This window comes from Megalops cyprinoides, chromosome 1 (genome assembly GCF_013368585.1).
Source record: "Megalops cyprinoides isolate fMegCyp1 chromosome 1, fMegCyp1.pri, whole genome shotgun sequence".
In the NCBI taxonomy this organism is placed as follows: domain Eukaryota; kingdom Metazoa; phylum Chordata; class Actinopteri; order Elopiformes; family Megalopidae; genus Megalops; species Megalops cyprinoides.
This window is the reverse complement of record NC_050583.1, coordinates 7511285-7535669: the sequence shown is the minus strand read 5'-3', so window position 1 is coordinate 7535669 and position 24385 is coordinate 7511285. Positions and strand designations below refer to the sequence as shown.

The 24385-nt window shown below is 47.0% G+C and overlaps 1 protein-coding gene and 1 non-coding gene across 8 annotated transcripts; one reads left to right on the top strand and one right to left on the bottom strand.

Annotated features, from left to right (window-relative positions):
• The first annotated feature begins 4543 nt into the window (after window positions 1–4543).
• Window positions 4544–23985, top strand: LOC118791124 (platelet-derived growth factor subunit A-like). Of its 7 annotated transcripts, none has more exons than XM_036548416.1 (7): window positions 4544–5293; window positions 6257–6349; window positions 12426–12533; window positions 14132–14319; window positions 21144–21270; window positions 21847–21864; window positions 22627–23985. In XM_036548416.1, exons 1-7 carry the CDS (start codon window positions 5143–5145, stop codon window positions 22638–22640), a joined length of 699 nt encoding a protein of 232 aa, XP_036404309.1. In that variant the 5' UTR covers window positions 4544–5142; the 3' UTR covers window positions 22641–23985. The 7 variants fall into 7 exon arrangements, with proteins under 7 accessions (XP_036404309.1, XP_036404294.1, XP_036404301.1 ...); XM_036548401.1 differs by having other exon boundaries at window positions 21847–21966; window positions 22630–23985; XM_036548408.1 differs by having other exon boundaries at window positions 21847–21966.
• On the bottom strand, window positions 8547–8618 carry trnat-cgu. Its single transcript has one exon. It is a non-coding gene; the product is annotated as a tRNA-Thr (tRNA).
• Window positions 23986–24385: the final 400 nt, after the last annotated feature.

Genomic DNA, 24385 nt, shown 5'->3' with positions numbered 1-24385 from the left:
CTGAGAACGAGTGCTTTTACCAACTGAGCCACTCGGGAGCCCCCTGTTGTTTTAGTTTTTTTTTTATTAAGAGGCAGACATGTCTTAGGATGTGGATATATCTGTGCACAGCACTAGGGTTTACACAGCCGCCCAGCTCCCTCTTCTTTCCAACAGGTTTATGGCTCTTTATTCCATGGCTATGAATGTGCATGCATATAACTCTGACAGCTCAAGCGTGTGTACGTTAAAAGTGCCACATGCAAATGTGTGTAGTGTAGTGTGTAGTTGTCTGAGTGTGTCTGTGAGTGTGAGTCTGTATAACTGTATGTATGAGTATTGTAGGCATATGTGTGATGTGTGTGTGTGTGTGCTTGTGTATGCGTGTGTGTGTGTACATATGCACAGCCGTATTCACTTGCATGTTTGCTTTGGGGGGACAGCCACCAGCACCTGTTGCTCTGTCTCTCCAATTCCAGGTGGTGCGATTTTGCTGCTTGTTTTTGGAGATCTTTTCCCACATGAACACGGCCCCCCTCTCCCCGGGAGCCACGCTGGCTTTAATGGTACACTTTATTGATCCCCGTGGGGAAATTCGTCTTCTGCATTTGCCCATTCGAAGCAGTGGGCAGCCGCAGTGCGGCGCCCGGGGACCAACTCCAGTTCTTTTGTCAGTGCCTTGGTCAAGGGCACTGACAGGAGTATTAACCTTAACATGCATGTCTTTTTGATGGTGGGAGGAAACCGGAGCACCCGGCGGCCTAACCACCCGGCCTAACCACTGAGCCACCATGCTGCCCTAATAGACAGTTATTATAATGCACAGTTATTAGCCAATTAGGAGGGGATGGGGGTGGGCCAGGGGGCTCTCTCCACCCTAGCTGTCCGCTAATCGTTTGAGGCACCACAAATTCGTCACCCATCTTTTACTGCATTCTTAAGGCCACCCATGAGATCAGTAGTGCCAAAGAAGCAAAAATGTCATCATTTTTTTAAAAGGCACACAACATTGCATCCAGAGAGTTGCCATGCCAACCACAGGAGGCAGCAATTCGTTTTTTAATATACTGGGGTTTTTTTGGTGGTGGAACGGGAGATGGTCATGTGACCAGCATGTTTAAGGTTCACATCCAAGGTATGGCACAGATGCATTTAACCTGACTTCCTTCAGTGAACATCCAGAAGGTAATATATCTGCCTATTATTATTCATAGTATCCTTGGCATTGTCCCAAATGGATAATACCAAGTTGACATAGTGTAAATAGGCAAAGGGGCAACTATTAAGGGAATTCATAAATTTAAAAAAAGAATGATCCGTCATGAAACGCATGCAGGGGAGGGGTTCAGCAGCTCCATGATGCGGTCTGAATGGGCTCTGCTGCCCTAAAGAGGGAAAACAGAGCAAGGCCTCCTGCTGCATCTGTTTTGCGTTATAAACAGACTCCCCTGCAACACCTGTCTGAAACACTCAGCGCACCCCCCTCCTATCAAAAACACGCCCTTGCCACCTCACTGGACGGTCATGCAGCAGCTGTCTGAAGGTGGGAGCAGGGGTTTCCGCGGAAGCTGATGCACGATCTGTCCAGCTGACCCCTGCCCCCTTCACTCCTGTAAATGTCAACAGCAGCGGAGGAATCCCTCCTCTCAGCTGCGCAGAAACGGCAGGAGATCTCCTGGAACCAGCGACCATAAAAAAATCCCCCCCAAACCCTCCTGACATTACTGATCATGGGCCTAGGACGTGTACGGCTCTGCAGGGAATACTGCATGTTCCGAGTGCTGAGTATGGGAGAGAGAGACAGAGATGGAGAGAGAGTGACACAGACGGACAGAGAGACAGACAGAGATAGGTGGATAGAGAAAGACAGAGAGATGGAAAGAGAGAGAAATGGAGAGAGAGAGAGTGATAGAGAGAGAGTGAGACAGAAATAGAGAGAGACAGAGATGATGAGACAGAGATAGGTGGAGAAAGAGAGACAGAGAGATCTGGATAAAGAGATAGAGAGACAGGGAGAGAGAGACAGCGAAAGTCTGAAATCCCAGGACTCTGACTTATTATGCCCCCGTCTCCCCCCTTTTCCACAGTGTCTTACACCCCAACACTGGCATTGGCTGTGCTGAATCATTCCACACTCCACACTCCCCCACACCCACCCACCCCCTTCTCAGTCAATCTACTGTCACCTCCCTCATCATGCCCCCCCCAGACCAAATCCTGCCCAACAGCAATTCCTGTACGCCAGCCCCAGGTGTCACATTGTATTTCCGTACCAGAATGGCGTGGGGCACGCGGTCGCAGGGCGACCTCACGGGCCGGTCTGCAAGGCTTCTGAACGGCTCCTACCCTGGTAGGGTGGAAATCACCAAGTGGCCAACAGAAATTTCCCTGCCAAGCTGGGTGTCCACGCAGAAGGGAGTCAGTCACATGGCAGCAATGGGGCCTGACCATAAGACACAACTGACTGCAAAGTTTTTGTTTTCTTTTTTAACGTAAAGATTAGGTGTGAGAGGCGTGTCATCCTCTCCCCACTTACTCTCACCTTTACACAGGACAACTGATATAAAAATAAAAGTTGACATATTGGGTGATGTTTTTAAATGTTATTCTTTACTTTAATCTGCCAAGGCAAAGCGAGGGGTAGCCCTGCCCCCTGTGCTTGGTATGAGACTGCCTGCAAAGCGGGAGTCAGGCCCTGGGCTACGAGTGTAACAGTACCACTGTGGATGAGAGCTGGCCCTTGGCTGACGGCTGATAATTTCACCCAGCCGTAGTGTTGGCAGGGTTGGGGGGGGGGGGGGGGGCATGGACCTGGGAGAGCAGACGGGTCCTTCACTCTTTCCCTGGGAGCCCATAAGCCCATGGGTGGCAGTGTAGCATAGTGGTTAAGGAGCAGGACTTGTAACTGAAAGGTCATGCTGGCTTGATTCCCCACTGGGGCAGTGCTGTTGTACCCTTGGACAAGGTACTTAACCACCAAATTAACTCAGTAAATATCCAGCTGTACAAATGGATAACATCGTAACTGATGTAAGTCGCTCTGGGTGAGAGCGTCTGCTAACTGCCAGTAATGTATTATAATGTAAAAAGCACTGGTTCGAGAGTGAGATGGGGAGAGTGTGAACGCACTCTGCCTTCACCTCCACCACCTATCCCAGCATCTCCTCTGCTCCGTATCACCGATGCTCAAAAGGCCAGAGCACAGGGCGTGGTCAAGGGCGACCCAAACGAGAGAGAGGAAATCCCACTTGTCCTCAATTGCTCCCTCTAACTGAGTGTTCATGGTTGGTTCATGTTTCACATTGATCAGATCGTGGAGTTCCTTTCATCTGACACCCCAGAGGATGTGTTCGCGTGGGACCTCTCTCTGTGAATTTCACAAGAGTTCCTTTAAACCACAGTGGAACTGAAAAACTCCCCATTTTTAACCACATTCACCACAGATGGTATTGACTTTTACTGCTTGAATGACATAATCAACCAACCACTGGTTTTATCAGGCCAAGTGATTATGGTGCCTTTCATGGACAGGAAACGTGACAGTCAAAGCTGGCTAGGGTCCAACACTCAAACTAATCCAAAAAATCTCGATACTTATCTGATTATGAAGTGGCAACTGACAAGGGCGAAAATGCTAATCATTTTATACTGATAACCACATCACTCCTCACTCACCTGTATTGGGATGCAGTCCAATATTTAATTCCATTCACTGATTGTTTTTTTTCTCTCAGATATAAACCGAAAGTCTTCCTTTTTACTGAAGACAGAGGAGTTTTATCTGAGGCATGTGTGGGATAAAATCTTGCAGTTGGCTGCATTAAATGATTTTGATCATGGCTTCTTAGGAATGGCTTGGTCCATAGACAATCACTGCTTTGAAAATGTAGATTTTGCTGTCATTTTATTTAATTTATTTTTTATTTTTATTTTTTAGTGAAACCTGTGAAAGAGCAGTTTTTGATTGCTCACTAATAGACAAATTCACATAGATCACATTCCTTCTGATGAAAACTGGTCAAAATATAATTTCCAGATTAGGTAACATTTGTCATATTTAGACATACCTGACAGCTGGATGAAATTGGAATTCATAGGAAGCTATTCAGTGAAAAGAAGCACAATTTAGTTTCTGGATGTTCAAAAACCTGACAGGCACACATGATTTCCAAGTCAAATATAGGCATAAATCGAGACCTACACATATTAATGTTAATCAATACTGATAATTATGATAGTATCAATAATTACCATAATAGTTAAGGAACTAACCACAATACTAATACTAATTCTTCGCATTAAAATTCCACAGTCTGACATATATGCACGCATGTTTACTTGTATACTAACAAGCATAAAACTGTTTTTTTAAAGCCTGTATACAACTAGTGCAACTGTCCCACGCTTGACGAACGGAGCTGCCGAAGTTGCGCGCTCTGTCAGCGCGAGGTCTCCGCTGAACCGATGCGAGATTACAGCGCGCGAGGGGAGGCGCCTCTGGAACGCGGCTCGAGTATATCGCGCAGCGCAGGCACGCCGCGACTCCACTCAGTACAGAGTCCCGGGACCTCGCTGGATCTACCCGAATCGGGCTATTTTCAAGCACTGGGATAGACAAAAAGAACCTATTATTTCTTCACCTTTACTGGACGCCAAAGTTGGATTATTTGATTATATCAAGACGGGATTTTGTGCTACTGTTGTCGCACGGATCCCATTATCACCTTGACCGAATAAATTATCCAAGTTTCGGCATATATATTCAAATCCACGAAGCGGTCTTAATTTCTTTTATACTGAGAACAGCTGCCAAATTGAATGTCCATTCCTATTTACACACTGCGTATATTTAGAATAGCGGTAAATTATCAATGATAGTGCAATTTTTAAAATGACATAATTATCTATTCCCGGTAAGGTGTGTGTCTTTTTCATTGGGTATTTCCAACACAGTTATGCAGATTTGAAAAAAAAAATGTTGGTCTGTCGCCAGTTTAAATATTATCAAAGTAACAAGAGTAGGAGCAGAAGGAAGGTATACAGCCAAATGTGAATTCAATGCGGGTAGAAGACCGAATGAACCACCGCCAAACTCCCTGCAGTACAACCTACAGCGTGGATGACGAGCACTGAACCTGCAGCACGGGGTATCCTCTCAGAGGGATGGTACTGAATTCCCAGCGGCCAGGAGCAACTTTGCCGCTCCTACAGAATAACAGCTTGGTTTTGTGCAACTTGAAATTTAAAGGAGATGACAACCGCGCCGTTCTACTTCCTCCTCTGCACCTTGCTGCTGCCGATTGCCACTGCCGAGGTAAAACAGTAAACGGCATTTCGCAAGGTGGATACGCAGTAAATATGAGGCTTAATGGAGTGCTCCATTGTGTGTGTGCGTGTGTGGGTACGATGTGTCATATGTAGCCTACTGTTACTGAGTTCCACAGAAAGAAAAGAAAAAAATGCAACCATTCAAGCACAGAACACGAAGTTACTGTGAGAACATAACCTTCCAGACACAGCATTAAAATACCGTAGCACCGTAGTGGGTCTATGCTTTGCACAATGAACACAACGTTTCGCACGCTATGTTGCGCAAGGTTCATTCGTAGCTATCGCTCGTTCTGTTCTGTGGAGATTGTCATAGTGCACCACTATCGTCGTTCGCACAACGTCAAGCTCTTACAACACCGCTGTTACCTGATCTGTACAATTGCAAAAGCGCAAAACCTGACAGCCTTCGGACACGTGCAGGACCTCTGTATTTCAATACCAGCTGCTGCTGATGAAACGCAGTTTATTTTAACCCACGCTTGTGCATTACGCACAGCAATGAAATTGAATTTACTCATGGTGCAATGTATCACGTATGCGAACTTGTAGAATATGCCACATAGAATATGCTAGTTTGAGGTTTCTCTACTAAACATTTTTTTTTCTTATTTATCAAAGTTGGGCTCTAGGGGATTTCAACGAATTGTCCATTCTTCAGAACGCGTACAGATAGCTAGCGTTTTTCTGTTTGTGTTGCCTGCTTAATGCTCTTAGAAAACCTTGTAATTACACACCTACTATCGCTGGACTCGGCAACAAGTGTCACTGTGGCGGTCCATTGCACAGCCAAATTCGTGGGGCATGAGTGCGACTCTTCAGCTGATCAAATCGCTTAAAGTGGAAAAATGAAAAGCATCGCAAGCGATTTTCAACAGGCAACAATAATCGTATTCAAGTGGTCCTAAACATTGTTTCTGGTTTTCCCTTTTTTCCTTCCCTAAGGAAGTCCCGATACCCCAGGAATTGATCGAAAGGCTGTCTAACAGCGAAATCCACAGCATCAGCGACCTCCAGCGGCTCCTGGAGATAGACTCCGTAGGTAAATTCCTCCTCTTAACTTGCTCTCTTGTTCTGAACTTTGATCAAAACCAACCCCTTGTGTTTTCTTACAAACGGGTGTCCCTCCGTTTTTATGACTACGTGAGAGCGATGTCATAACTCAGCAAGGTCAGACAGAGGAGATAGCATGCGGAAAGGGCAAATACCAAAGCAATAGAAGCTAGAGTCCAGCAGAAGCACAAAGGTAGGCTATTTCCAAGCGTTTGGCATAGAGTTTGACAGGGGGTTACAGTGACGAAATTATAAGAGCACATTTAAATACCTCGCCGGCGTTTCTCAATAGATTTTTTTCTATTTTTTTCTGTTGCCAGCATTGCGAAAACCTTACGCTGCACGCACCCCCAGTCTGTAAATATTATGCATCTACATTATGTATCACCTGCTGCTAAGAAATGACTGATCGTGTCCCGCCGCTCCGCGGGCCAGTGTGACCGTCGGTGACAGATGTCAGATTTCGGCGGGATTTCGGCAGATGAGAAATTGCGCAGCTGTGACTGCGTTAACCAACCAAACAAAATAAACGCACATCGAAAACAAACAAGCATCGTACATAACACGCTCGAAGGTCGCTCTATACAGACATCCCTGACTTACAGCTCTGCCAAGCCGCATTGCCTGACTGGCATTGATAAGAAAAACGAGATAGGGTGAGTCACTGAGAGAAGTAGCCAGTTGTACCGGGACTTTCACTAAGGTATTTATTTGCCCGGATTCCTTCAGCAGTTGTCATCGTCTTAATCTCGCTTTATTGCGTCTGGGTGAAATAGTCTTGCCGTAAATTGAGAATGCAACACGTGGTGTTGGACCCTCAGCCTCAGGTTCATTCTCTCTCTCTCTCTGTCTGTCTCTCTCCCTCTCTCTCTCTCTCTCCCTCTCAAGGAAAGATTTACGCAAAGGAGGGCATAGGTATGGCCATCAAACAGAAGGCCTAGTCTTTCTTCGTCTCATAAAACAGATCGTGTTTCACGGTGCAGTATAAACTGCGCGTACATAAGAGGCTTTATTTACATAGACCGTAGATCAGCATAGGTTTTACCAGAGTATAGCGTGATGGTGAAGGCCACATGTTTAGGGTAATAATAATAAGAAGAATTATAAGAAGAAAAAGAACTGGTATTCTTTATAATCATAATAACCATGATCCTGATAATAATAAGACATTTAAAAATATTGTCAGCCACTCTGGGAGAAGGAATGCCATACCATATACTAGTGTCATTGAGATGCAAATTGCCCTAACTAATAGCTGGCGCTTAGGAGGTCAAGTGGCTAACTTCATTATGCTGTTGTCATGCTAGCTATTATTTCTGGAGCTGGGCTGAATGGCCGGTATGTTGTTATGTATTATTCATGCTCGGATTCCTTCGTGGCAGATGAAGGGAGTTTTGCTTTGTGACCGCGATGCACAGCAAATGAGTTTCAAAAAGGAGCCCTTTTTCCTTCCCATTGAAGTGGCAGGCCAGACATGAGAAGAGGTGTATATAATTGAATTAGAACGGCACTCTTTTAAAACGGTGGAATGTTTTTCCGGGGGTAATAGTACCCCCCGGCTTATTATTACCGCCACATAAATCTGTCTGACGACCCCAGACTGCCAGCACGGGCCGTTAAGAACTTTTGACGCCGCCGAGTGTATTTGCGGAGCTTTTGTTGAGGGCGGCACTGAACGGTCACGTCAGCACCGTGTCTTCCCTTGTCAGCAGCTTCCCAGGCAAGCTCCGTCTGGCTCCGTCTCCGAGTCGTCTGCGGATGACGGGGGCCCCTGTCCGTGACAAGATGGAGGGACGAGTTGATTGCTACACCCGTCACTGTGCGGGTATTCCTTGTGTGTGTGCGTTTATGTTTAACAACCAAATAAGGTGGCTGTAATGTAGTGTAAATGTACATGTAATGTAAAGAAGGGATGTGTGTTCATTTTGCATTCACTGGTATAACAAGGTCACATGCCTTACATTTTACATGCTATTCATATAAACAGTGCAGTGCGCCGGCTGGGAATAGAAACTGGCAAACTCTGGGTTATGCTACTAACACCACACTGCCACCCAAATATGGATGGTATGTGAGTGTATTAATAACAGCAATATTCTACAGACAATGCCTGTAGCCAACAGCAGAAGAAGGCAAAGGACAGAACATTAATATTAAAGACCACCCCGTTCCCAAGGGCATCGTTGAGGCACGGACGGGGTTCGAACCCGTGATCTTCGGTTTACGAGACCGACACCTTACCACTTGGCCACCGCGCCTCCTGACTGTATGTGATGTCACTGTGTAGAGCCACTTCTGTCGTGTCTCTGTGTGCGTTTTGTCAATGGAGACACAAAGGGACAAGAGCGTGGTCTGGCAAAGATGTCTGATACAATTTGTCCAACGTGCCTGGAGATGTTCTTCAAGGATTGGTCCTTGTCTTGAGTGAAGCTGTCAGCAGGAGGGGAAAGAGTGATCATGTGATTTTGCGAGAAGGTCTGGGAAGGAGTCCAGTACCTGGGGAGAGTGACAGGCTCTTGAAAGAGATGAAGCGGTTGAGCCCTGGCAAACGCGGTCGTGGGGCGTGGCAGGTGAGGACATCTGGGAGATTGGCGGCTGCGCGTCCCTTGTCATGCAGTGAGTGTTTCGCACAATGATATTGAGGAGCGTAGGCCCCGGAACGATCCTGATCCGAGCAGTAAGAGGCAGCCGGTCGTACACACTGGCAGCACGTGCACTTAGAGCCGACTGCCGTAGGCAGGCAAGGAAAGACAGGCTGATGCAAAGATGCCAGGGCATATGGCCTATGCTTGTATGTAGTTCAATCTGGTGCTGCGAAAAAATGTTTTGGGTAGAAAAATGACATAATCATAATCACTTCAGGTAGGAAAATAAAAGAAAGCATTTTTCATGACTAGCATGAAACCAGAGCGAAAAAACATCACACATTTATGATACAAACCTCTCAGTTTAGTAAGATAAGAGCCTTAAATACCATAAATGGACAGGTCTCCTTGGCAATGACTTGTAATTGCACGGCCTCTCTGTGTTGAAAATATGATCTCCCATTTCCACTCACACCGGTCCATTTACACTTAAGCATGGCCATGCTAAAAAGGCTGTGTCCACTTACAGCCAGCTGTAGGTGATGTTTGCTTGAAAGCAAGTCACTCTAGGTGGACTTCACTACCTACTACTCTATGTTGGCGGGGCATAATTGCACTCCATTTGGCAAAAGTCTGAGTGTTTCTGGAAGTGAAGGTGGAAGACGTGGCCTTGAAAAACGGAATGTAAGGATTAAAAGGGTGTTAAAATCACTGAAACTGGACCGTTTTCCCACCTGGTTAGCTAGCTCCAAACAAGTGACCCCGCTATTTTTTTTTAGCTGGCTAGCTAACAGTTGCACTGGCTGCTAACAGTTTATCGCCCTGAAAGAGGAGTGGTGGAAAACATCTGATGTCGTTTTTGGCCACACCCCTTCGCGAATGGTCACAATAAGTACGATTTCAGTTTCAACAAAAGAGAGACACAGGCTTCTCAGCATTAAACGCACCGAGCAGAACTCGATTAACCTTTTTTTTTCTTTTTGTTTTTTTTTTTCAAAAATGCACTTGTGTTCATTGGGTGGTTGAGAACAGGTTTAGGGTCATTATCATTACATTAGATTCATTTAGCAGATGCTCTTTATCCAGAGGAAATTCCAGCACAGGAGAACAGAAATGTATCCAGAAATCCATCCAAGTTAAATGAACAACCAGAGGAACAACACTTCCCAACCTGTGACTGCATTCCCCAACACCATTCAAGTATTACCACAAGTTTACTGTTAGCAATCTGAAACTGGAAAGCCCAGAAGACTATAGGGAGTCATTAAGTACACACATTACCATGTACCTCAATGTCGCTAAATCACAATATCCATAACGTACAGCTATACTACAACTACATAAGCAGCAAGTAATAGTACAAGTAGCAGGTGGTAGCTATCTCGGAAGACAGGTAATTATCAGGTTCAAGTGAGTTCTCTGCTTCTCCGCTGGTCTCCATTAGCTCCATTAAGTCAGGTGCCAGTGCTCCCTAGGCAGCACTGTGGAAGCGTGCTCATGTTGTATGTAGAGACAGAGACAGGGAGGGTGGGGGAAGAGAGAGTGAACCCCCCCCCCACTCACCCCAGGCAGTCAGTTGGGTGGAGGAGTAATTGTGTGAAACATTAAAAAGTGATTTCCTGCCAGACAGGCTCTCTTTGCAGAGGGGATGCCATTTTTTTCCTCCAGTGCCAGGCAGGGACCTGGATCACAATACTTGTTTTTCTCTCTCCCTCCCTCCCTCTCTCTCCCTCTCTCTCTCTTTCTCTCTCTCTTTCTGTCTCTTTCTCTCTCCTTCTCTCTCATTCTCTCCCCTCTTTTCCTGCCCCTCTTGCTGTGGGCTACTCTGCTGTTTATTTTCCCCGCAGAAAACAAAAAAGGTCCATTTGTCAATACAAAAAAAGGGAGAAGAAGAGGTCCTTCAGAAGGGGGTGGGGAGGGGTCGCTGCAGTGAGAGGAGGCCTATTGAGAGACAAAACAGAACTCTCTGTCCATGACCCATGCTGGTAAAAAGGACAGGGCTGTTTCCTCGTTTGCTACATCTCTGCCTGGAAGTGTGTGTGTGTGTGTGCGTGCGTGCGTGCGTGTGTGTGTGTGTGCATGCGTGCGTGCGTGTGTGTGTGTCTGTGTGTGAGTGTGTGCGTGTGTGCATGCATGCGTGCGTGTGCGTGCATGCGTGTATGTGTGTGTGTGTGTGCGTCTGTGTGTGTATGTGTGTGTGCGTGCGTGCGTGCGTGCATGCGTGTATGTGTGTGTGTGCGTGCGTGTGTGTGTGTGTGTGTGTGCGCGTGTGTGTATGTGTGTGCGTGTGTGTGTGCGTGCGCGTGTGTGTATGTGTGTGCGTGTGTGTGTGCGTGCGTGCGTGTGTGTGTATGCGTGTCTGTGTGTGTATGTGTGTGTGTGCGTGCGTGCGTGTGTGCGTGTGTGCGTGCGTGCGTGCGTGTGTGCGTGTGTGCGTGCGTGTGTGTGTCTGTGCGCACGTGTGTGTGTGTGTGTGTGTGTGTGTGTGTGTGTGTGTGTGTGTGTGTGTGTGTGTGTGCGTTTGTGCGTGCATGGATGTGTTTGCTTGTGTATCAGTGTTTGTGAGTCCTTTAGTCACCTGTCTGTTCACACACAGTTACATATTTAAATTAAACCAAAATTGAGAGGAGAGCTTTCTGGAAACCATATATAACCAGCTATAGTCATCAAAATAGAAGGTGCTCTTTGGGAGAGAGTTTTTGACAATGAAAAAAAAAACACAAGAACCAATGCAATTAACTAAGGTGAAAAAGAAAAGAGCTAAAATGCCTTTATTACAGGGTGGGTTCTACATGAACATTATTTAACAAAAGTTAAATTTAAAGTTAAGTTTATTTAACAAAAAAATAAATAAACTTGAGTGCATTTTTATGTACATATCTAATGGATGTTTAATGAATGGCTTAGATGGATGGATGGGGTCCTGTAGAATTACAAGATAAGCACTCTAGTTACTCTCAAGCCCAATACAATGCCCAGGTCATTGTCTGATATCTGACGGTCTGACACAGAAAGACACGAGCACTTTCTCTGCAGAGGGGCAGAGGAGTTTACACTGAGTTTGTGATCACAAAACAGCCTTGGTTAGCACAGAAACCTTGGCTGTTACGGTGACTGTTCAATATACAGAGGTATGCGGGTTGGAAGTAGGCTGGGAACTGTGGTATGGAGGGGTAGGAGGTCAAAATGTTGAGGATTTCCTCTGGAAGTTCAAAAATAAAAATGAACTCACTGTCATCACTCTGGTCATTATATCATTCATTTTAGAATCGGTGCTCTGTTACAACAAACCGTCACTGGAATTTGCTCGGCTGATAGCTGGCACCGCCTTATCAATCCAGGGACCATTGTTTCTTAATCTTTGGTTCATTGTGTCCATGTCTGATATCTTTGGGCGTGCTCTCTCTCTCTCTCCGTTGCTTTCTCTCGCTTTGTGCTGTGAAGTAACATGACGGATGGCTTGTGTTTTGACTGGCGCAGAGAATGAGGTCATTCAGGAGACCAAACAGAAGTACCATAAGGAGTATTCACACGGCTACTCCAACCTGAAGAGCTCTCAGATCCACTCCAGGCGCAAGAGAAGCGTCGGTAAGCCCTCCTCTGTGTCTGCTGGATGCGTTTCACTCCTTTATTCGCTGGTTCCCTCTTTTATTTCCCTCTTTGCCCTCCTGTAAACGTACCCCTGTCCCCTCCGGGCTGTCTGTGTTTTCCCAAGGAGATAGTTCAGAAAAGAGAACAGGGACTGGCAGAGGAAAAGAACAGTCTTAGCCTCCCTCTGAAAGTGTGCCAGCGCACTTGAAACGCGCTCTGTGGGCATTGTGCGGTGCAGTGGTTAGAGCGCAGGGCTCTGGATTGGAGGCTGCAGCTTTGAAATCTAGACGCTGGCTGTAATTACCTTCAACCCACCAGGTAGTTAATCTCAGTTGCTTTAGAAAGAAATCCCATCTGTGATGAAAGGGTGATAGGATGCGTATGGGGTGCATCTGTGCTTATTATGTCACCCTGGATAAGTTCAGCTGATGAACCAGGAAAGTGCATTAAAATGCATTAGCTCAGCTAGCTTCCTGTCACAGGCAGGGGAACATCCGTAGCCTGGGATGTTCCCTGTGGGGCACTGCTGTTATACTGTAGGGCAAGGTACATTCACTACATTAAGTTATACACCTACAGTAATTGTGGATGGGTAAAATAATTATTTGGGATAGCTTGTAAGCAGGGACAGGGCTAGTAACCTTGGTTGCTGGTTTGATTCCCTGCTGGGGCACTGCTACTGTTCCCTTGGGTAAGGTACTTAACCCAGAACTGCTTCAGTAAATATCCAGCTGTATAAATAGATTAAGTGGAAAAACTGTAACCTGTGTAAGTCGCTCTGGATAAGAGTATCTGCTAAATGCCAATAATGTAATGCAGACAGTGTGCATTCAGGCAAAGGGAAGGGTGACAGGCCTTGGAGAAGAGTTAAGCGTTTCTTTGGCTGCGATGTGCAGATTTAGACTCACATGTCAGCAGAGAAAGCCGTCCGTGAGTGGGAGAATTCCAGACATTCACGGTGCAAGTCGGAGCTCGTCTGGACTCTCCGCTGGATTACCTGCTGAAGGACCGTGCGGGCCGAGTTCCTAGAGTACACGCTCCCTCCTGCGTGTGTGTCAGCACCGGGCTCACCTGTGTGCATGCGTGTGCGTGTGTGTGTGTGTGCGCGTGTGTGTGTGTGTGTGTGTGCAGTTTGCACGCTCGTGGTCCAACCAATAGTGAGGTATGGCCCGTTTGAGCCTGAGGTCAATGGAGGTCAATGATAACGTGATGACATAGTAGAAATGGTCAGGGTTGAAGGGAATTATATTGGGAAGAGAGAATTGTATTATCTTTACTGCAGCTTCATTGCAAGCTACATAGCTGCGGCTCACACAAAACATTCAAGACCGCACATGAGACACATGTTGATAAGAAGCGCTGTTTTAATGACCATCTATCAGTATATGGTGGTATGTATAGGAGTATACAATCGGTATGTAAAGCCTATGATTGTATTAGCTTACGTTTCAAAGCATTCAAGGGTTTTTGTTCTACTGTAAATGCGTATTTTAAGCGATCGTTTGGATCAGTGATATCATGTGACTTGATCGCTCATTGAGAGGTAGGCGCACTTTGATGACGTGAGGGTGTGACTCTGACCTTTGACCTTTCAGAGGAGGCGGTGCCAGCGGTCTGCAAGACGCGGACGGTGATCTACGAGATCCCGCGCAGCCAGGTGGACCCCACCTCCGCCAACTTCCTGATATGGCCGCCGTGCGTGGAGGTGAAGCGCTGCACGGGCTGCTGCAACACCAGCAACATGCGCTGCCACCCGTCCCGCCGGCAGCACCGCACCGTCAAGGTAGGGGCAGCGCGCGCACAGAGTCACACACACGCACAGAGTCACACACACACAGAGTCACACACACAGAGTCACACACACGCACGCACAGAGTCACACGCACGCACGCGCGCACAGAGTCACACACACGCACGCGCGCTCAGAGTCACACACACACATGCACACTCAGAGTCATACACACGCACACTCAGAGTCACACACACGCTCAGAGTCACACACACGTACACACACACAGAGTCACACACGCACGCTCACTCAGAGTCATATACACACGCACGCTCAGAGTCACACACACGCTCAGAGTCATATACACATGCACGCTCAGAGTCACACACACACACGCACGCTCAGAGTCACACACGCACGCTCAGAGTCACACACACGCTCAGAGTCATATACACACACGCTCAGAGTCATATACACACACACACACACACTCAGAGTCATACACACACACACACACACACACGCACACGCATGTACACACGTGCACACATGCACACATACATACACGTATACACACGAATGCATTCACACATACACACATACATCCATGCATACACACACATACACACAGATACATACACGCATACACACAAGTAACCATGGATGCATCCGTACATACACACACATATGGACACATACACACACATACACAGGGATACATACATATATACACTGATTCAGGCACACTCATACACTGAAACATACGCACTCTTACACACATCTATGCACACATATACACACTCATACATAGACTCATGACCAGGCATGTCCACACTCATGCTCACTCTTGTAAACACACTCTTACACACACACACACAAACACACACACACACACACGTACACACTCATCCACACACTGATACATGCACACACAGACAGAGATAAACACATTTATTAGAAAGTATGGCAGCAGACCCGCTGGAGCTAAGATGCACTTAAGTTAATTATGTCGATAAGCGGCTCTCAGAGGGATCCGATGGGGAGGCGTGGACCTCAAAGCAGAGGAATTGATCTAATAGCTCTCAGAGGGACCTACCTGAGACACAACACACCCGGCATCTGGAGAATGGGTCCACAGAAATGGACGATTACATGAAATTGCTTTGAGAAAGAGGCAGAGATCAAATTACAGTTGCTTAGCAGACACTCTTATTCAGAGCATATTTTACTCGGGCAATTTGGGTTTTAAATACATTGTCTGAGGGTACAACAGCAGCGCCCCACACAAGGGAGTCCAGCCTGAGATCCAAAGCCCCGAATCAGCCCTACCCCGAGAGAGAGAGAGGGAGAGTGACGGAGAGACAGAAAGATAAACGCACAATGACACATTGAGACAGGGATGAAGACCTGCAAAGACAGACGCAGTTAAAGCTTCAGCTCCTCTGTTTGCCACCGTCCCGTCAGTCCTGTCCCTCTCTCTAAATAACGCAGCCCTGAAGGGCTTGTGTGGAGGCTGAGGAAGACAGGGGAACACAGGCTCTCTCTCTGCTGTCTTCAGGTCCCAGATAGAGGCAATTCTGACGTTAAGAGCGGTATATAAAAGGAGATTTGATGGGTTGTGTGCAGTGAGAGGGGATGTGGTAAGAGGTAGTGTCGTAAGGGGGGAGAGGTAGCTTTGGTGATGGAGGCAGGCCCTCTAATGAGAGATAGGGTAAGGCTCAGTGCTGCTGGTAAAAGGCTGGGGTTCTAATGCAGGATGCAGCAATAGGCAGTGTTGCTGATGGAGGCAAGGCCTCTGATGGAAGCTGGGGTAAAAGACAGTGTTGCTAATGGAGATAAGGCCTCTAACAGAGGATGCAGTAAGAAGTAGCGTTGGCGGTGGAGCCTCTGACGGAGGGTGCAGTAAGAGGCAGGGTGGCTAATGAGGGCCTCTGAGGATGGAGGTTGGAGTCAAAGGCAGCGACAGAGGGATGAGGCTGCTGGGAGGCAGGGGTTGGGGGGCTTGTGGCAGAGCAGTGGAGCTTTCGGGGTCGTTGGGTCTTGGGCAGGGGGTGAGAGAGGGGATGTTATAGTATATCACCCACGTGATGAGAGCATGTCCCCATACGTCCCTGTGTTCTGCAGCAGGGAACACCATGACCCCTTTCTCACGCGCACGGTCACATCCATCAGCTGACCGTGACAATCGATCCAACCACAGAAACAAGCGCCGGGGTGGAACTAAAACCATGAGCCAGGAGGCGCTTCAGGACAGGGGTTGCCCTCCCCCCCCCCATCAACCCGTTTCCAGTTGAAGATGTTGTGTCACTTTTGGTGTACTGGAAATCCTGGAATTGTCCGAACTCTTCACATTCGCAGCCAGACTGCATTATTATTACCCTTCACTCTCTTTCCATATTTCACGTCACTTTTCCCTTGCATCGGTAGCTCTCATTCTTTCACCTGCGGCCACACCGCCCGGTGATTATTGCCCACGCTCAGTGGCAGAAGCCCCTGGGGTTTCAGTAAGCGCTGTAATGGCTGCTGGCAACGCAGAAACATTCTTGCCCCCCAGGATCTTCTTCCCTTTCACCTGCTGAAGGGTCTGTAAACTTCACCCGTCTATTGTCTGCCTCTGTTTTTCCTTCTCTTTCCGCCATTTCGCATTATCTCTTTTCTTTCTTTTTTTTTTTTTTTGAGTTTCCAGAAAGTTCTGTTGAAAGGTGCCCTCTGTTCGAGTCGGTTGGCATCACGCCTCAGATAAGGCAGGCAGCCTTTCCTAAACTGCAGGGTCTGTTCCTGTCTGTCTGATGGGAGAGGAGAGGGGATTGGGGAGAGACTCCTTTTCAGAGGGTGCTTTGATATCGGATATCTGATAAATGCACTGTGACACTTTTATGAACCTAAATCAGGCCTAGTCTGAAATTCCACCCTGCTTGAAGAAGGAGTGGGTATGGGGAGGACACCATGACACTTTTGGATGTTTTTCTGCCCTTTCTTTCTATCTGTCACGTGTGCTCCTCGTGAGAGATAGAAAGAAAGTCCCCCCTCAGTAGTTCCTCCCTCTCATACTCCACTCTTCCTTTAAAGCATTAGTAAGCTCCTCTACTGAAGAGTTATATACTGTTATTCTCTTCAAGTCACCTGTAGACACGACCCCCTAGACACACCGCACTCTCCTGCTTTCAGGTGGGATGGATAGTGCGTGCTTAACTGAAGGAGGGTTGAGTCTGCTCCCTCAGTGATTCAGACTGAGATGCAGCTCTGGACAGACAGCCATCTGGACACGTCACGGGCTGCAAGGAGCCGCAGAGGGGAAATGCTTCTCACTGACCCCACGCTGACCCCTGAGCGACAAAGCATTCCTGTGGTTTTAAATGCGGCTGTGTCATTGTGACCGGCCTGCGCAATCCCTGGGGGGGGTGGCAGAAGGATTCGGAGCAGCTGGAGCTGCTGGTTGGTTGAGCTGGGGAATAGGGGGTTACAGGAGGATTAGGGGGCATTTTGGAGTGTGTAAGGGATGGATGTAAAAGCAGATATATGCTTACTCACATACACACGTGCACGCACACACACAAACACATACACACACACACATACACAAGCACACATACATGCGCGCACACAAACACACACACAGACACACACATACACACACACACACAAACACACACACACAGACACACACATACACGCACACAAACACATACACACACACACACACACACACATACATGCGCACACACAAACACACACACACAAGTACACATACACATACATGCGCGGACACATACACATACACGCGCACACACAAACACACACGCAGACACACACATACACGCGCACACACAAACACACACAAGCACACATACACATACATGCGCACGCATACACACACACACACACTTTCACACAGAGGAAGAAGCAGTGGCATTCTCATTGCTCCCCTGCTGGGTATGGCTTTAACCCCACAGTGCTGAGGGCAGTTTGGCTGGCCAGCCGCCTGGACCCAGCACTGGTCTATTTGTGCCTGTGTTTCAGTCACTTTAATCCTGCTGTGGCACCCCTCCACTCACCCCTCTGTGGGTGTCACACATTGCAGACCTCAGGGCCACTCTGATTGGCTTACTTTCAACCAATAGCTAATGGCCTTTCTGGTACTGGCTTATCTTCAACCAATAGGTAATGGCTCTTCTGGTTCTGGCTTACTGTCACCCAAGAGGTAAAAACCATTCTAGTATTACCTTACTGTAAACTTAATAGATAATGGCCATTCTGTCATCCAAAGACAAGGATGAGCAGAGGCAGGGTCAGACAAACACCCTTATTAACATCACATCCGCAGGTTGTTTAAAAGTCACCATAGCCGTACACACACCTGCCTGCACACAGCCTCACCTCTTAAGACTGGGGTGCACAAATTACAGATCAGCCCAGAGGAAATTTTGCCTCTGGGGCTGAAAGGAAAACAGGTTCACGACCTGTAAGTGACCTTGAAAGCCTTGATTTGGACCCGGGCCCTTTGCTTTCCTGATCGGGAGTAAATCTTCTCAGTGCTGGGCAGAATGGGTGCGCTCATGTGTTCGCTGGGTCACCAGCTGAGGCATGCTGGGGTATTGGCAGTGACCACGGGCAGGAATCCCATGCAATAACACCCCCTTCTCCCCCCCCCCCCCCCCACACACACACACACAAGCACACACACCCCAGCTAGTATAAAGGGCAATCCTAGGAATGCGCAAAGATTGACCACTCCCCCTTCCCTGACCCCTGATTTCCCAACACCCCACCCCCACCCCCACAGATGCACTCACGTACACACACGCACACACATACACACACGCACACACACACACACACACACACACACACACACACACACACACACACACACACACATACAGGCACACACACACACGCGCACACACACACATGCACATACCTCAGACCTCAAGCCTCCTTCCTCATCACACAGCCCCAGTGAAGCAGCAGGACCCTGACTCTGCTGGAATGTGGTCACTCACACCATACCTGTGCTGTCTGCTCTTCTCCCTGCCTCCCTCCTGTTATTTCTCGCTCTCTCCTTCTCTCTCCCCAGTTTGAATTCAGTTCTCTCTCTCTCTCTTTCTCTCAGGGTTAGAGGTATGTTATTCCCAGAAGCTGGGTCCTCTCCCTCTTCTCTTCCTCCTACTCTCCTTATTTTTTCCCTCTCTCTGTACCTCCCTCCCACTCTCCTCTCTCTGCCACTTTCTCTCTGTCTCTCCCTCTCTTCCACTCTACCTCTCCTTCTCTCCATCTCCCTCTTTTCTGTCCCTCTCTGCTCACTCCTTCTCTCTCTCTCTACTGCTCACTCCTTCTCTCCCTCTACCTGTGTCTGTCCCTCTCTATTTCCTTCTCTCTCTCTCTCTCCCTCTCACTCTCCCTGTCCTTCTCTCCATCGCCCTCTTTTCTATCCCTCTCTCTCTCTCTCTCTCTCCCTCTCCCCCTCTCGCTCTCCCTCTCTCCCCCTCTCGCTCTCCCTCTCCTGTGTCCTCCGCAGTCTGTTCCTGATCTCTTGCATCCTTCAGGCTGGTGAGGTTTCAGAATGAGGGAAATTTCCCCTCTGGAATTCCTCCGTGGTTCAACCTCATCTGAACCAAACTAATCATCGCTTATTATTATTACAATATCTGTAATAGTTGCTGCCTCTGCCGTCTCTGTTTAGACTTGACGGCCTCTTGTGCAATCAAACCAGGGGCTGTTTAAGCTTAAGGAGATGGCATGTTGTGTTTTCGTGCGTCCTGGGAAACCAGGAACATTTTTTTTTTTGCTGATATGAAATGGAATCAAAAAATAAATAAACATAAACAGTAATGACTCTCTGTGTCTGCTGCGGTTCAGAGTTTGTGTGTATCAAGTTTAGAATGATTGCCAAAGTATTTGAGTGTCTGTGCATGTGTGTGTTTGTATGTGTGTGTGTGTGTGGATTTGGGGGGGGGGGGGTTACGGCGGCAGAGAAAAAGGAAGACAAAGTAACACAAAGACAAAATAAAGACCTATTTCATGTGTGGTCCGCAGTTAGTTTAATGTAGATATATTCTTTTAGTGACATTTTGTACTGTTTTAATGTATTTCTCCTCTGGTTATTTGATATTTCAGAAAATGCTCTGGAAACGTACCTGTGTGCTTCTCTTGCCGACAACTGAATGGAATTGAGACAGAGGGAGGTAGAGAGGGGTAGCCATGGTGTGGAATTGTGAACCACCCAAGTATGTATGTATGGTTGTGTGGACACACGCTCGTGTCGAGTGTTACAGAGACTGCCCAGGGATGTCCTGTCTCTGTTTGTGCTGTAACTACGAATTGATGATGAGCCTGTAATATTGCAGGCTGTGTCCATGGGGCGCTGAAGGATATTCTCATTGGTCTTAGCATTTCATGACTGCCTTCAGCTGCATCACCCGTTCACCCCGAGGTCAGATGCCAGGACTGTGCTTTAGCACAAGAGTCACAGTCAACATGCGGTTCGTGGTTTTTATATCGTGGTGACAGCGAACATTGACGAGTCACCAAAGAAGACCAAGGCCAAAATCTGACCGCGCATCAGTCATCCCAACCACAAGCTACTTTGTGATGAGACTGCCTACATCAGGTTATAGGCGTAAACTCCGGAGTGGCATTATTGTGAGGGAATCCCTTTGGAATTGGAAGATAAGATTGGTTTAAGGACAGGATTAGTTGGAGAAGGCATTGATTGGCTGGTCTGTATAATTGCTGACTAAAAGCACAGGATTGGCTGTAGGAGTGCAGGACTGGTCTGAGGATGGGCATTGGCTGAACATCTCTCTGGTGGGCCGAGGGACTCAGTTTGCTGCAGGTGGATCTCTGACCACTGACCACTCAGTTTCCCCCTCCCCCAGGTGGCTAAGGTGGAGTATGTGCGGAGGAGACCCAGGTTGAAGGAGGTGCTGGTGAAGCTGGAGGATCACTTGGAGTGTGCATGCACATCACAGCTTCTCCAGGCGGGACACCTACAAACAGACACAGGTAAGCGGTGTGTGTGCGTGCGTGTGTGGGTGTGTGGGTGTGTGTGTGTGTGTGATAGTGTATGTGTGTGCGTGAGAGAGTGTGTGTGATTGTGTGTGTGCATGCATGTTTGAGTGTGTCAGTGGGCGTGTGTGTGTGTGTGTGCATGTCTGTGTGTGTTCGTGAGTATGAATTCCTTTCTGTGTGTGTGCGCGCGTGTGTGCGTGTGTGTGTGTGTGTGTGTGTGTGTGTGTGTGTGTGTGTGTGCATGTCTGTGTGTGTTCGTGAGTATGAATTCCTTTCTGTGTGTGTGCGCGCGCGCGTGTGTGTGTGTGTGTGTGTGTGTGTGTATGTTTGTGTGTGTGTGTATTTGTGAGCAATGTTTCCAAAGGCCACCTGCCTCTCCAGCAGGTAAAGGCAGTTCTGTGAGAGGCTCTCAGTCCAGATAAGAACTTGGGCTGCACTGATAAGAACTGTTTCCAATGTGTAATTTCAGGCTTAAGTGCTTTTCTATGGGGGGGCTTTTTTTTCCTCTCTCTGTTTTTTAAACACTCTGCTTCCTCCTGCCCCCCCCCCTCCTCCTCCTTGTATTTACAGGGCGCAGTAGGGCTACAGGTAAAAAACGGAAACGCAAAAAGCTAAAGCTCAACAAGGATTTATTGGCGACGTAGTTAAACCTGTAAATAATAAAGTCCATGGGACCTGTGATTCCAGCAGGTAGGACTTTATCATGACTGCCAATAAATCACCTGCTTGCACCTGCCCCTCAGGCAAACCACCAATCAGATCGCTTAATCAAAGAAGCAGGAAAAAAAGGCATGCCATCTTAGTGGCCTGCACAGTTCACATGCATGATTTTGCAAAATGGCGCATGTGTCTAATTGCATTGGCTTTATGTGCTAATTGCCTCAGGGCTCAGCTGTGCATGTCTGTGTGTGTTGTTTGTATGTGTGTGTATGTGTTCACACATATGTATGTGCCTTTGCATTAATTTTTATTTTTACCACTGCTTGCTGCTATATTTGTATCTTACTCAAGAATAAAAAATTTCCAACCCCAGTTTCACTTTTTAGGTTTAGGTATTTTTGCTCACAGTTTAAAACAGCATATGGCAGTATGTTTACAAACATTTTAGCAGCAAAGGTTTAGTATTAGATTATAGTACGGGTGACACTGATGTATTTTATCACACTTTCGCTGTGAGTGATGCTTAAACCACAAAGGCAAACTGGTGGTAAATGCTCCATATCCTCTGTGTGGGTTTGTCTTTTCTCTCTCTCCCTCATTCCCCTCTTCCCCTCTCCCTCTTTCTGGGTGTTTCCCAGTCACGTTTCCATGACAACGAGTGTCTTTGATCCTTGCCTCTCTCCCTCTCAGCAGACATTAGGTGAGGCTGAGGGATTACGGTGTTACAGGGGAGGAGAGTGACCACACCCCGGCCCTGCCGACCCCTGGCCCCCGCCACCTGCCCCCTCCGTCGCCTTTTACATATGTAGCCATCATTAAAGACAATATAACGACAAAAAACGCCAAAGAAGGTTTCTTACCATAGCCCACAATGACACCTCACTCCAAGACATAAACAATTGAATGCCAGTTCATTTTGTTATTGAGCTGGACCAAGGACGGGAGGACAGGAAATCGGTGATCGGAATGTGTTATTTCATGATGTTAAACCTAAAATGAAAAAAAAAAGGAAAAACAAGAGACTCAGACGGAATGAACTTTTGATATGAAGCCTTGTTTGAGGAGAGGGGGAGAGAGCCAGTGTTGCCTTGCTACCAGATGAGCTCCACAGGAAGAGGAATGTGCAGTGCGGCATTGTGGGAGAAGAGAGGCATTATGGGTAAAAAAGGAATGACTAGTGATGTAGATGCTTCTGCGTCTGACGGAACACTGAACGTGTCAGACCCCGCGGCCATCGGAGACCCGTCCGGATGTTAATGTCCCTCTCCCCTCCTGTGGTCTGTCCTTGTGGGAACGCTTGATGTGACGAACTTGATTTTGTTTGGATGACAAGATTTATTATTTTTTTTCTGCAAACAAAAACATTCTACATCCTCTTATTTTTGTAACCCTTGTTTGTTACTCATTGGATTGTATGTCGGTACGTGCTACACAATGGAGGACACCAGGACCTCTAGCCCAGTCATTTCAGCTAATAAACTATTTATGTTTCAGAATGCTTGTATGTACGTCCCCAGACATGAAGCAAGGGTTTTAGTGTTGGTTGAGATGTATAAACAGCGAGATTGCTGTTGGATTCACTTTGCCATTTTGTCCTGTTGGCCTCTCCTGTCAGGAGAATACTCCTTGTCATTGATATTCTGATTTTACTCTCATATATTGTACAGAGTGTAGCCTGGACACGTGTAAAGACTAAAAAAGATATCAGGAAGAAGAGAAGGCAAACTGAAGAGGACATGAAAGTGAGATCCTTTATTTTTGGTAAAAAAAAAAAAGCTTGTAATACTCGTCAACTTGTACGCAAGCTGGGAGTATATATTACCATGGTGAGATACAGCAATGTGTTTTGTATGAGAGAGGAAACAACAATCAAAGATGAAAGAAATATATGTGTACAATGTTCTTTTTCAAAAAGTGTATTCTACATATTTTGTAACTGGTCGAGCATAGCTTTAGAGGATCAGCATTGTATTCAATATCACACGTGTAGCTAGACGGTTGGGCATGGAGTAAATGGCTGAGTGACGGCATAAATGACAGAATGAATGAATGAATGAATGAAGAAAAGAATGAATGAATGAATAGGGGGTATGTTTTGTACTCCAGGGAGACAGGCACCTGTGAGGTCTGACCTGAAAGTCCCCTACGGATCTGGTTTGGTGCTAAAGAGTCTAGAGAAAAAGTGTGGGGGAAAAAAAGGTGCTTTGGATTAAAACTATGCATTGTTTTGGCAAAAAATAATAATAATTGTTCAGCTTTAATGTCATCAAAATGAGCTGTTACAAGGATTGAAATGGATTTTTTAAATGTGGTTGGCAATAAATAAGCTTTCTTTAGTGTAAGGTCTTCGGGGAATACTGAATTCTGCACCCTCCCCCACACAGACAATAGTGCCCATGAAAATACAGTACTTACAGCGCAAACTCTTCAGGAAGTCCTATCTAAGGGA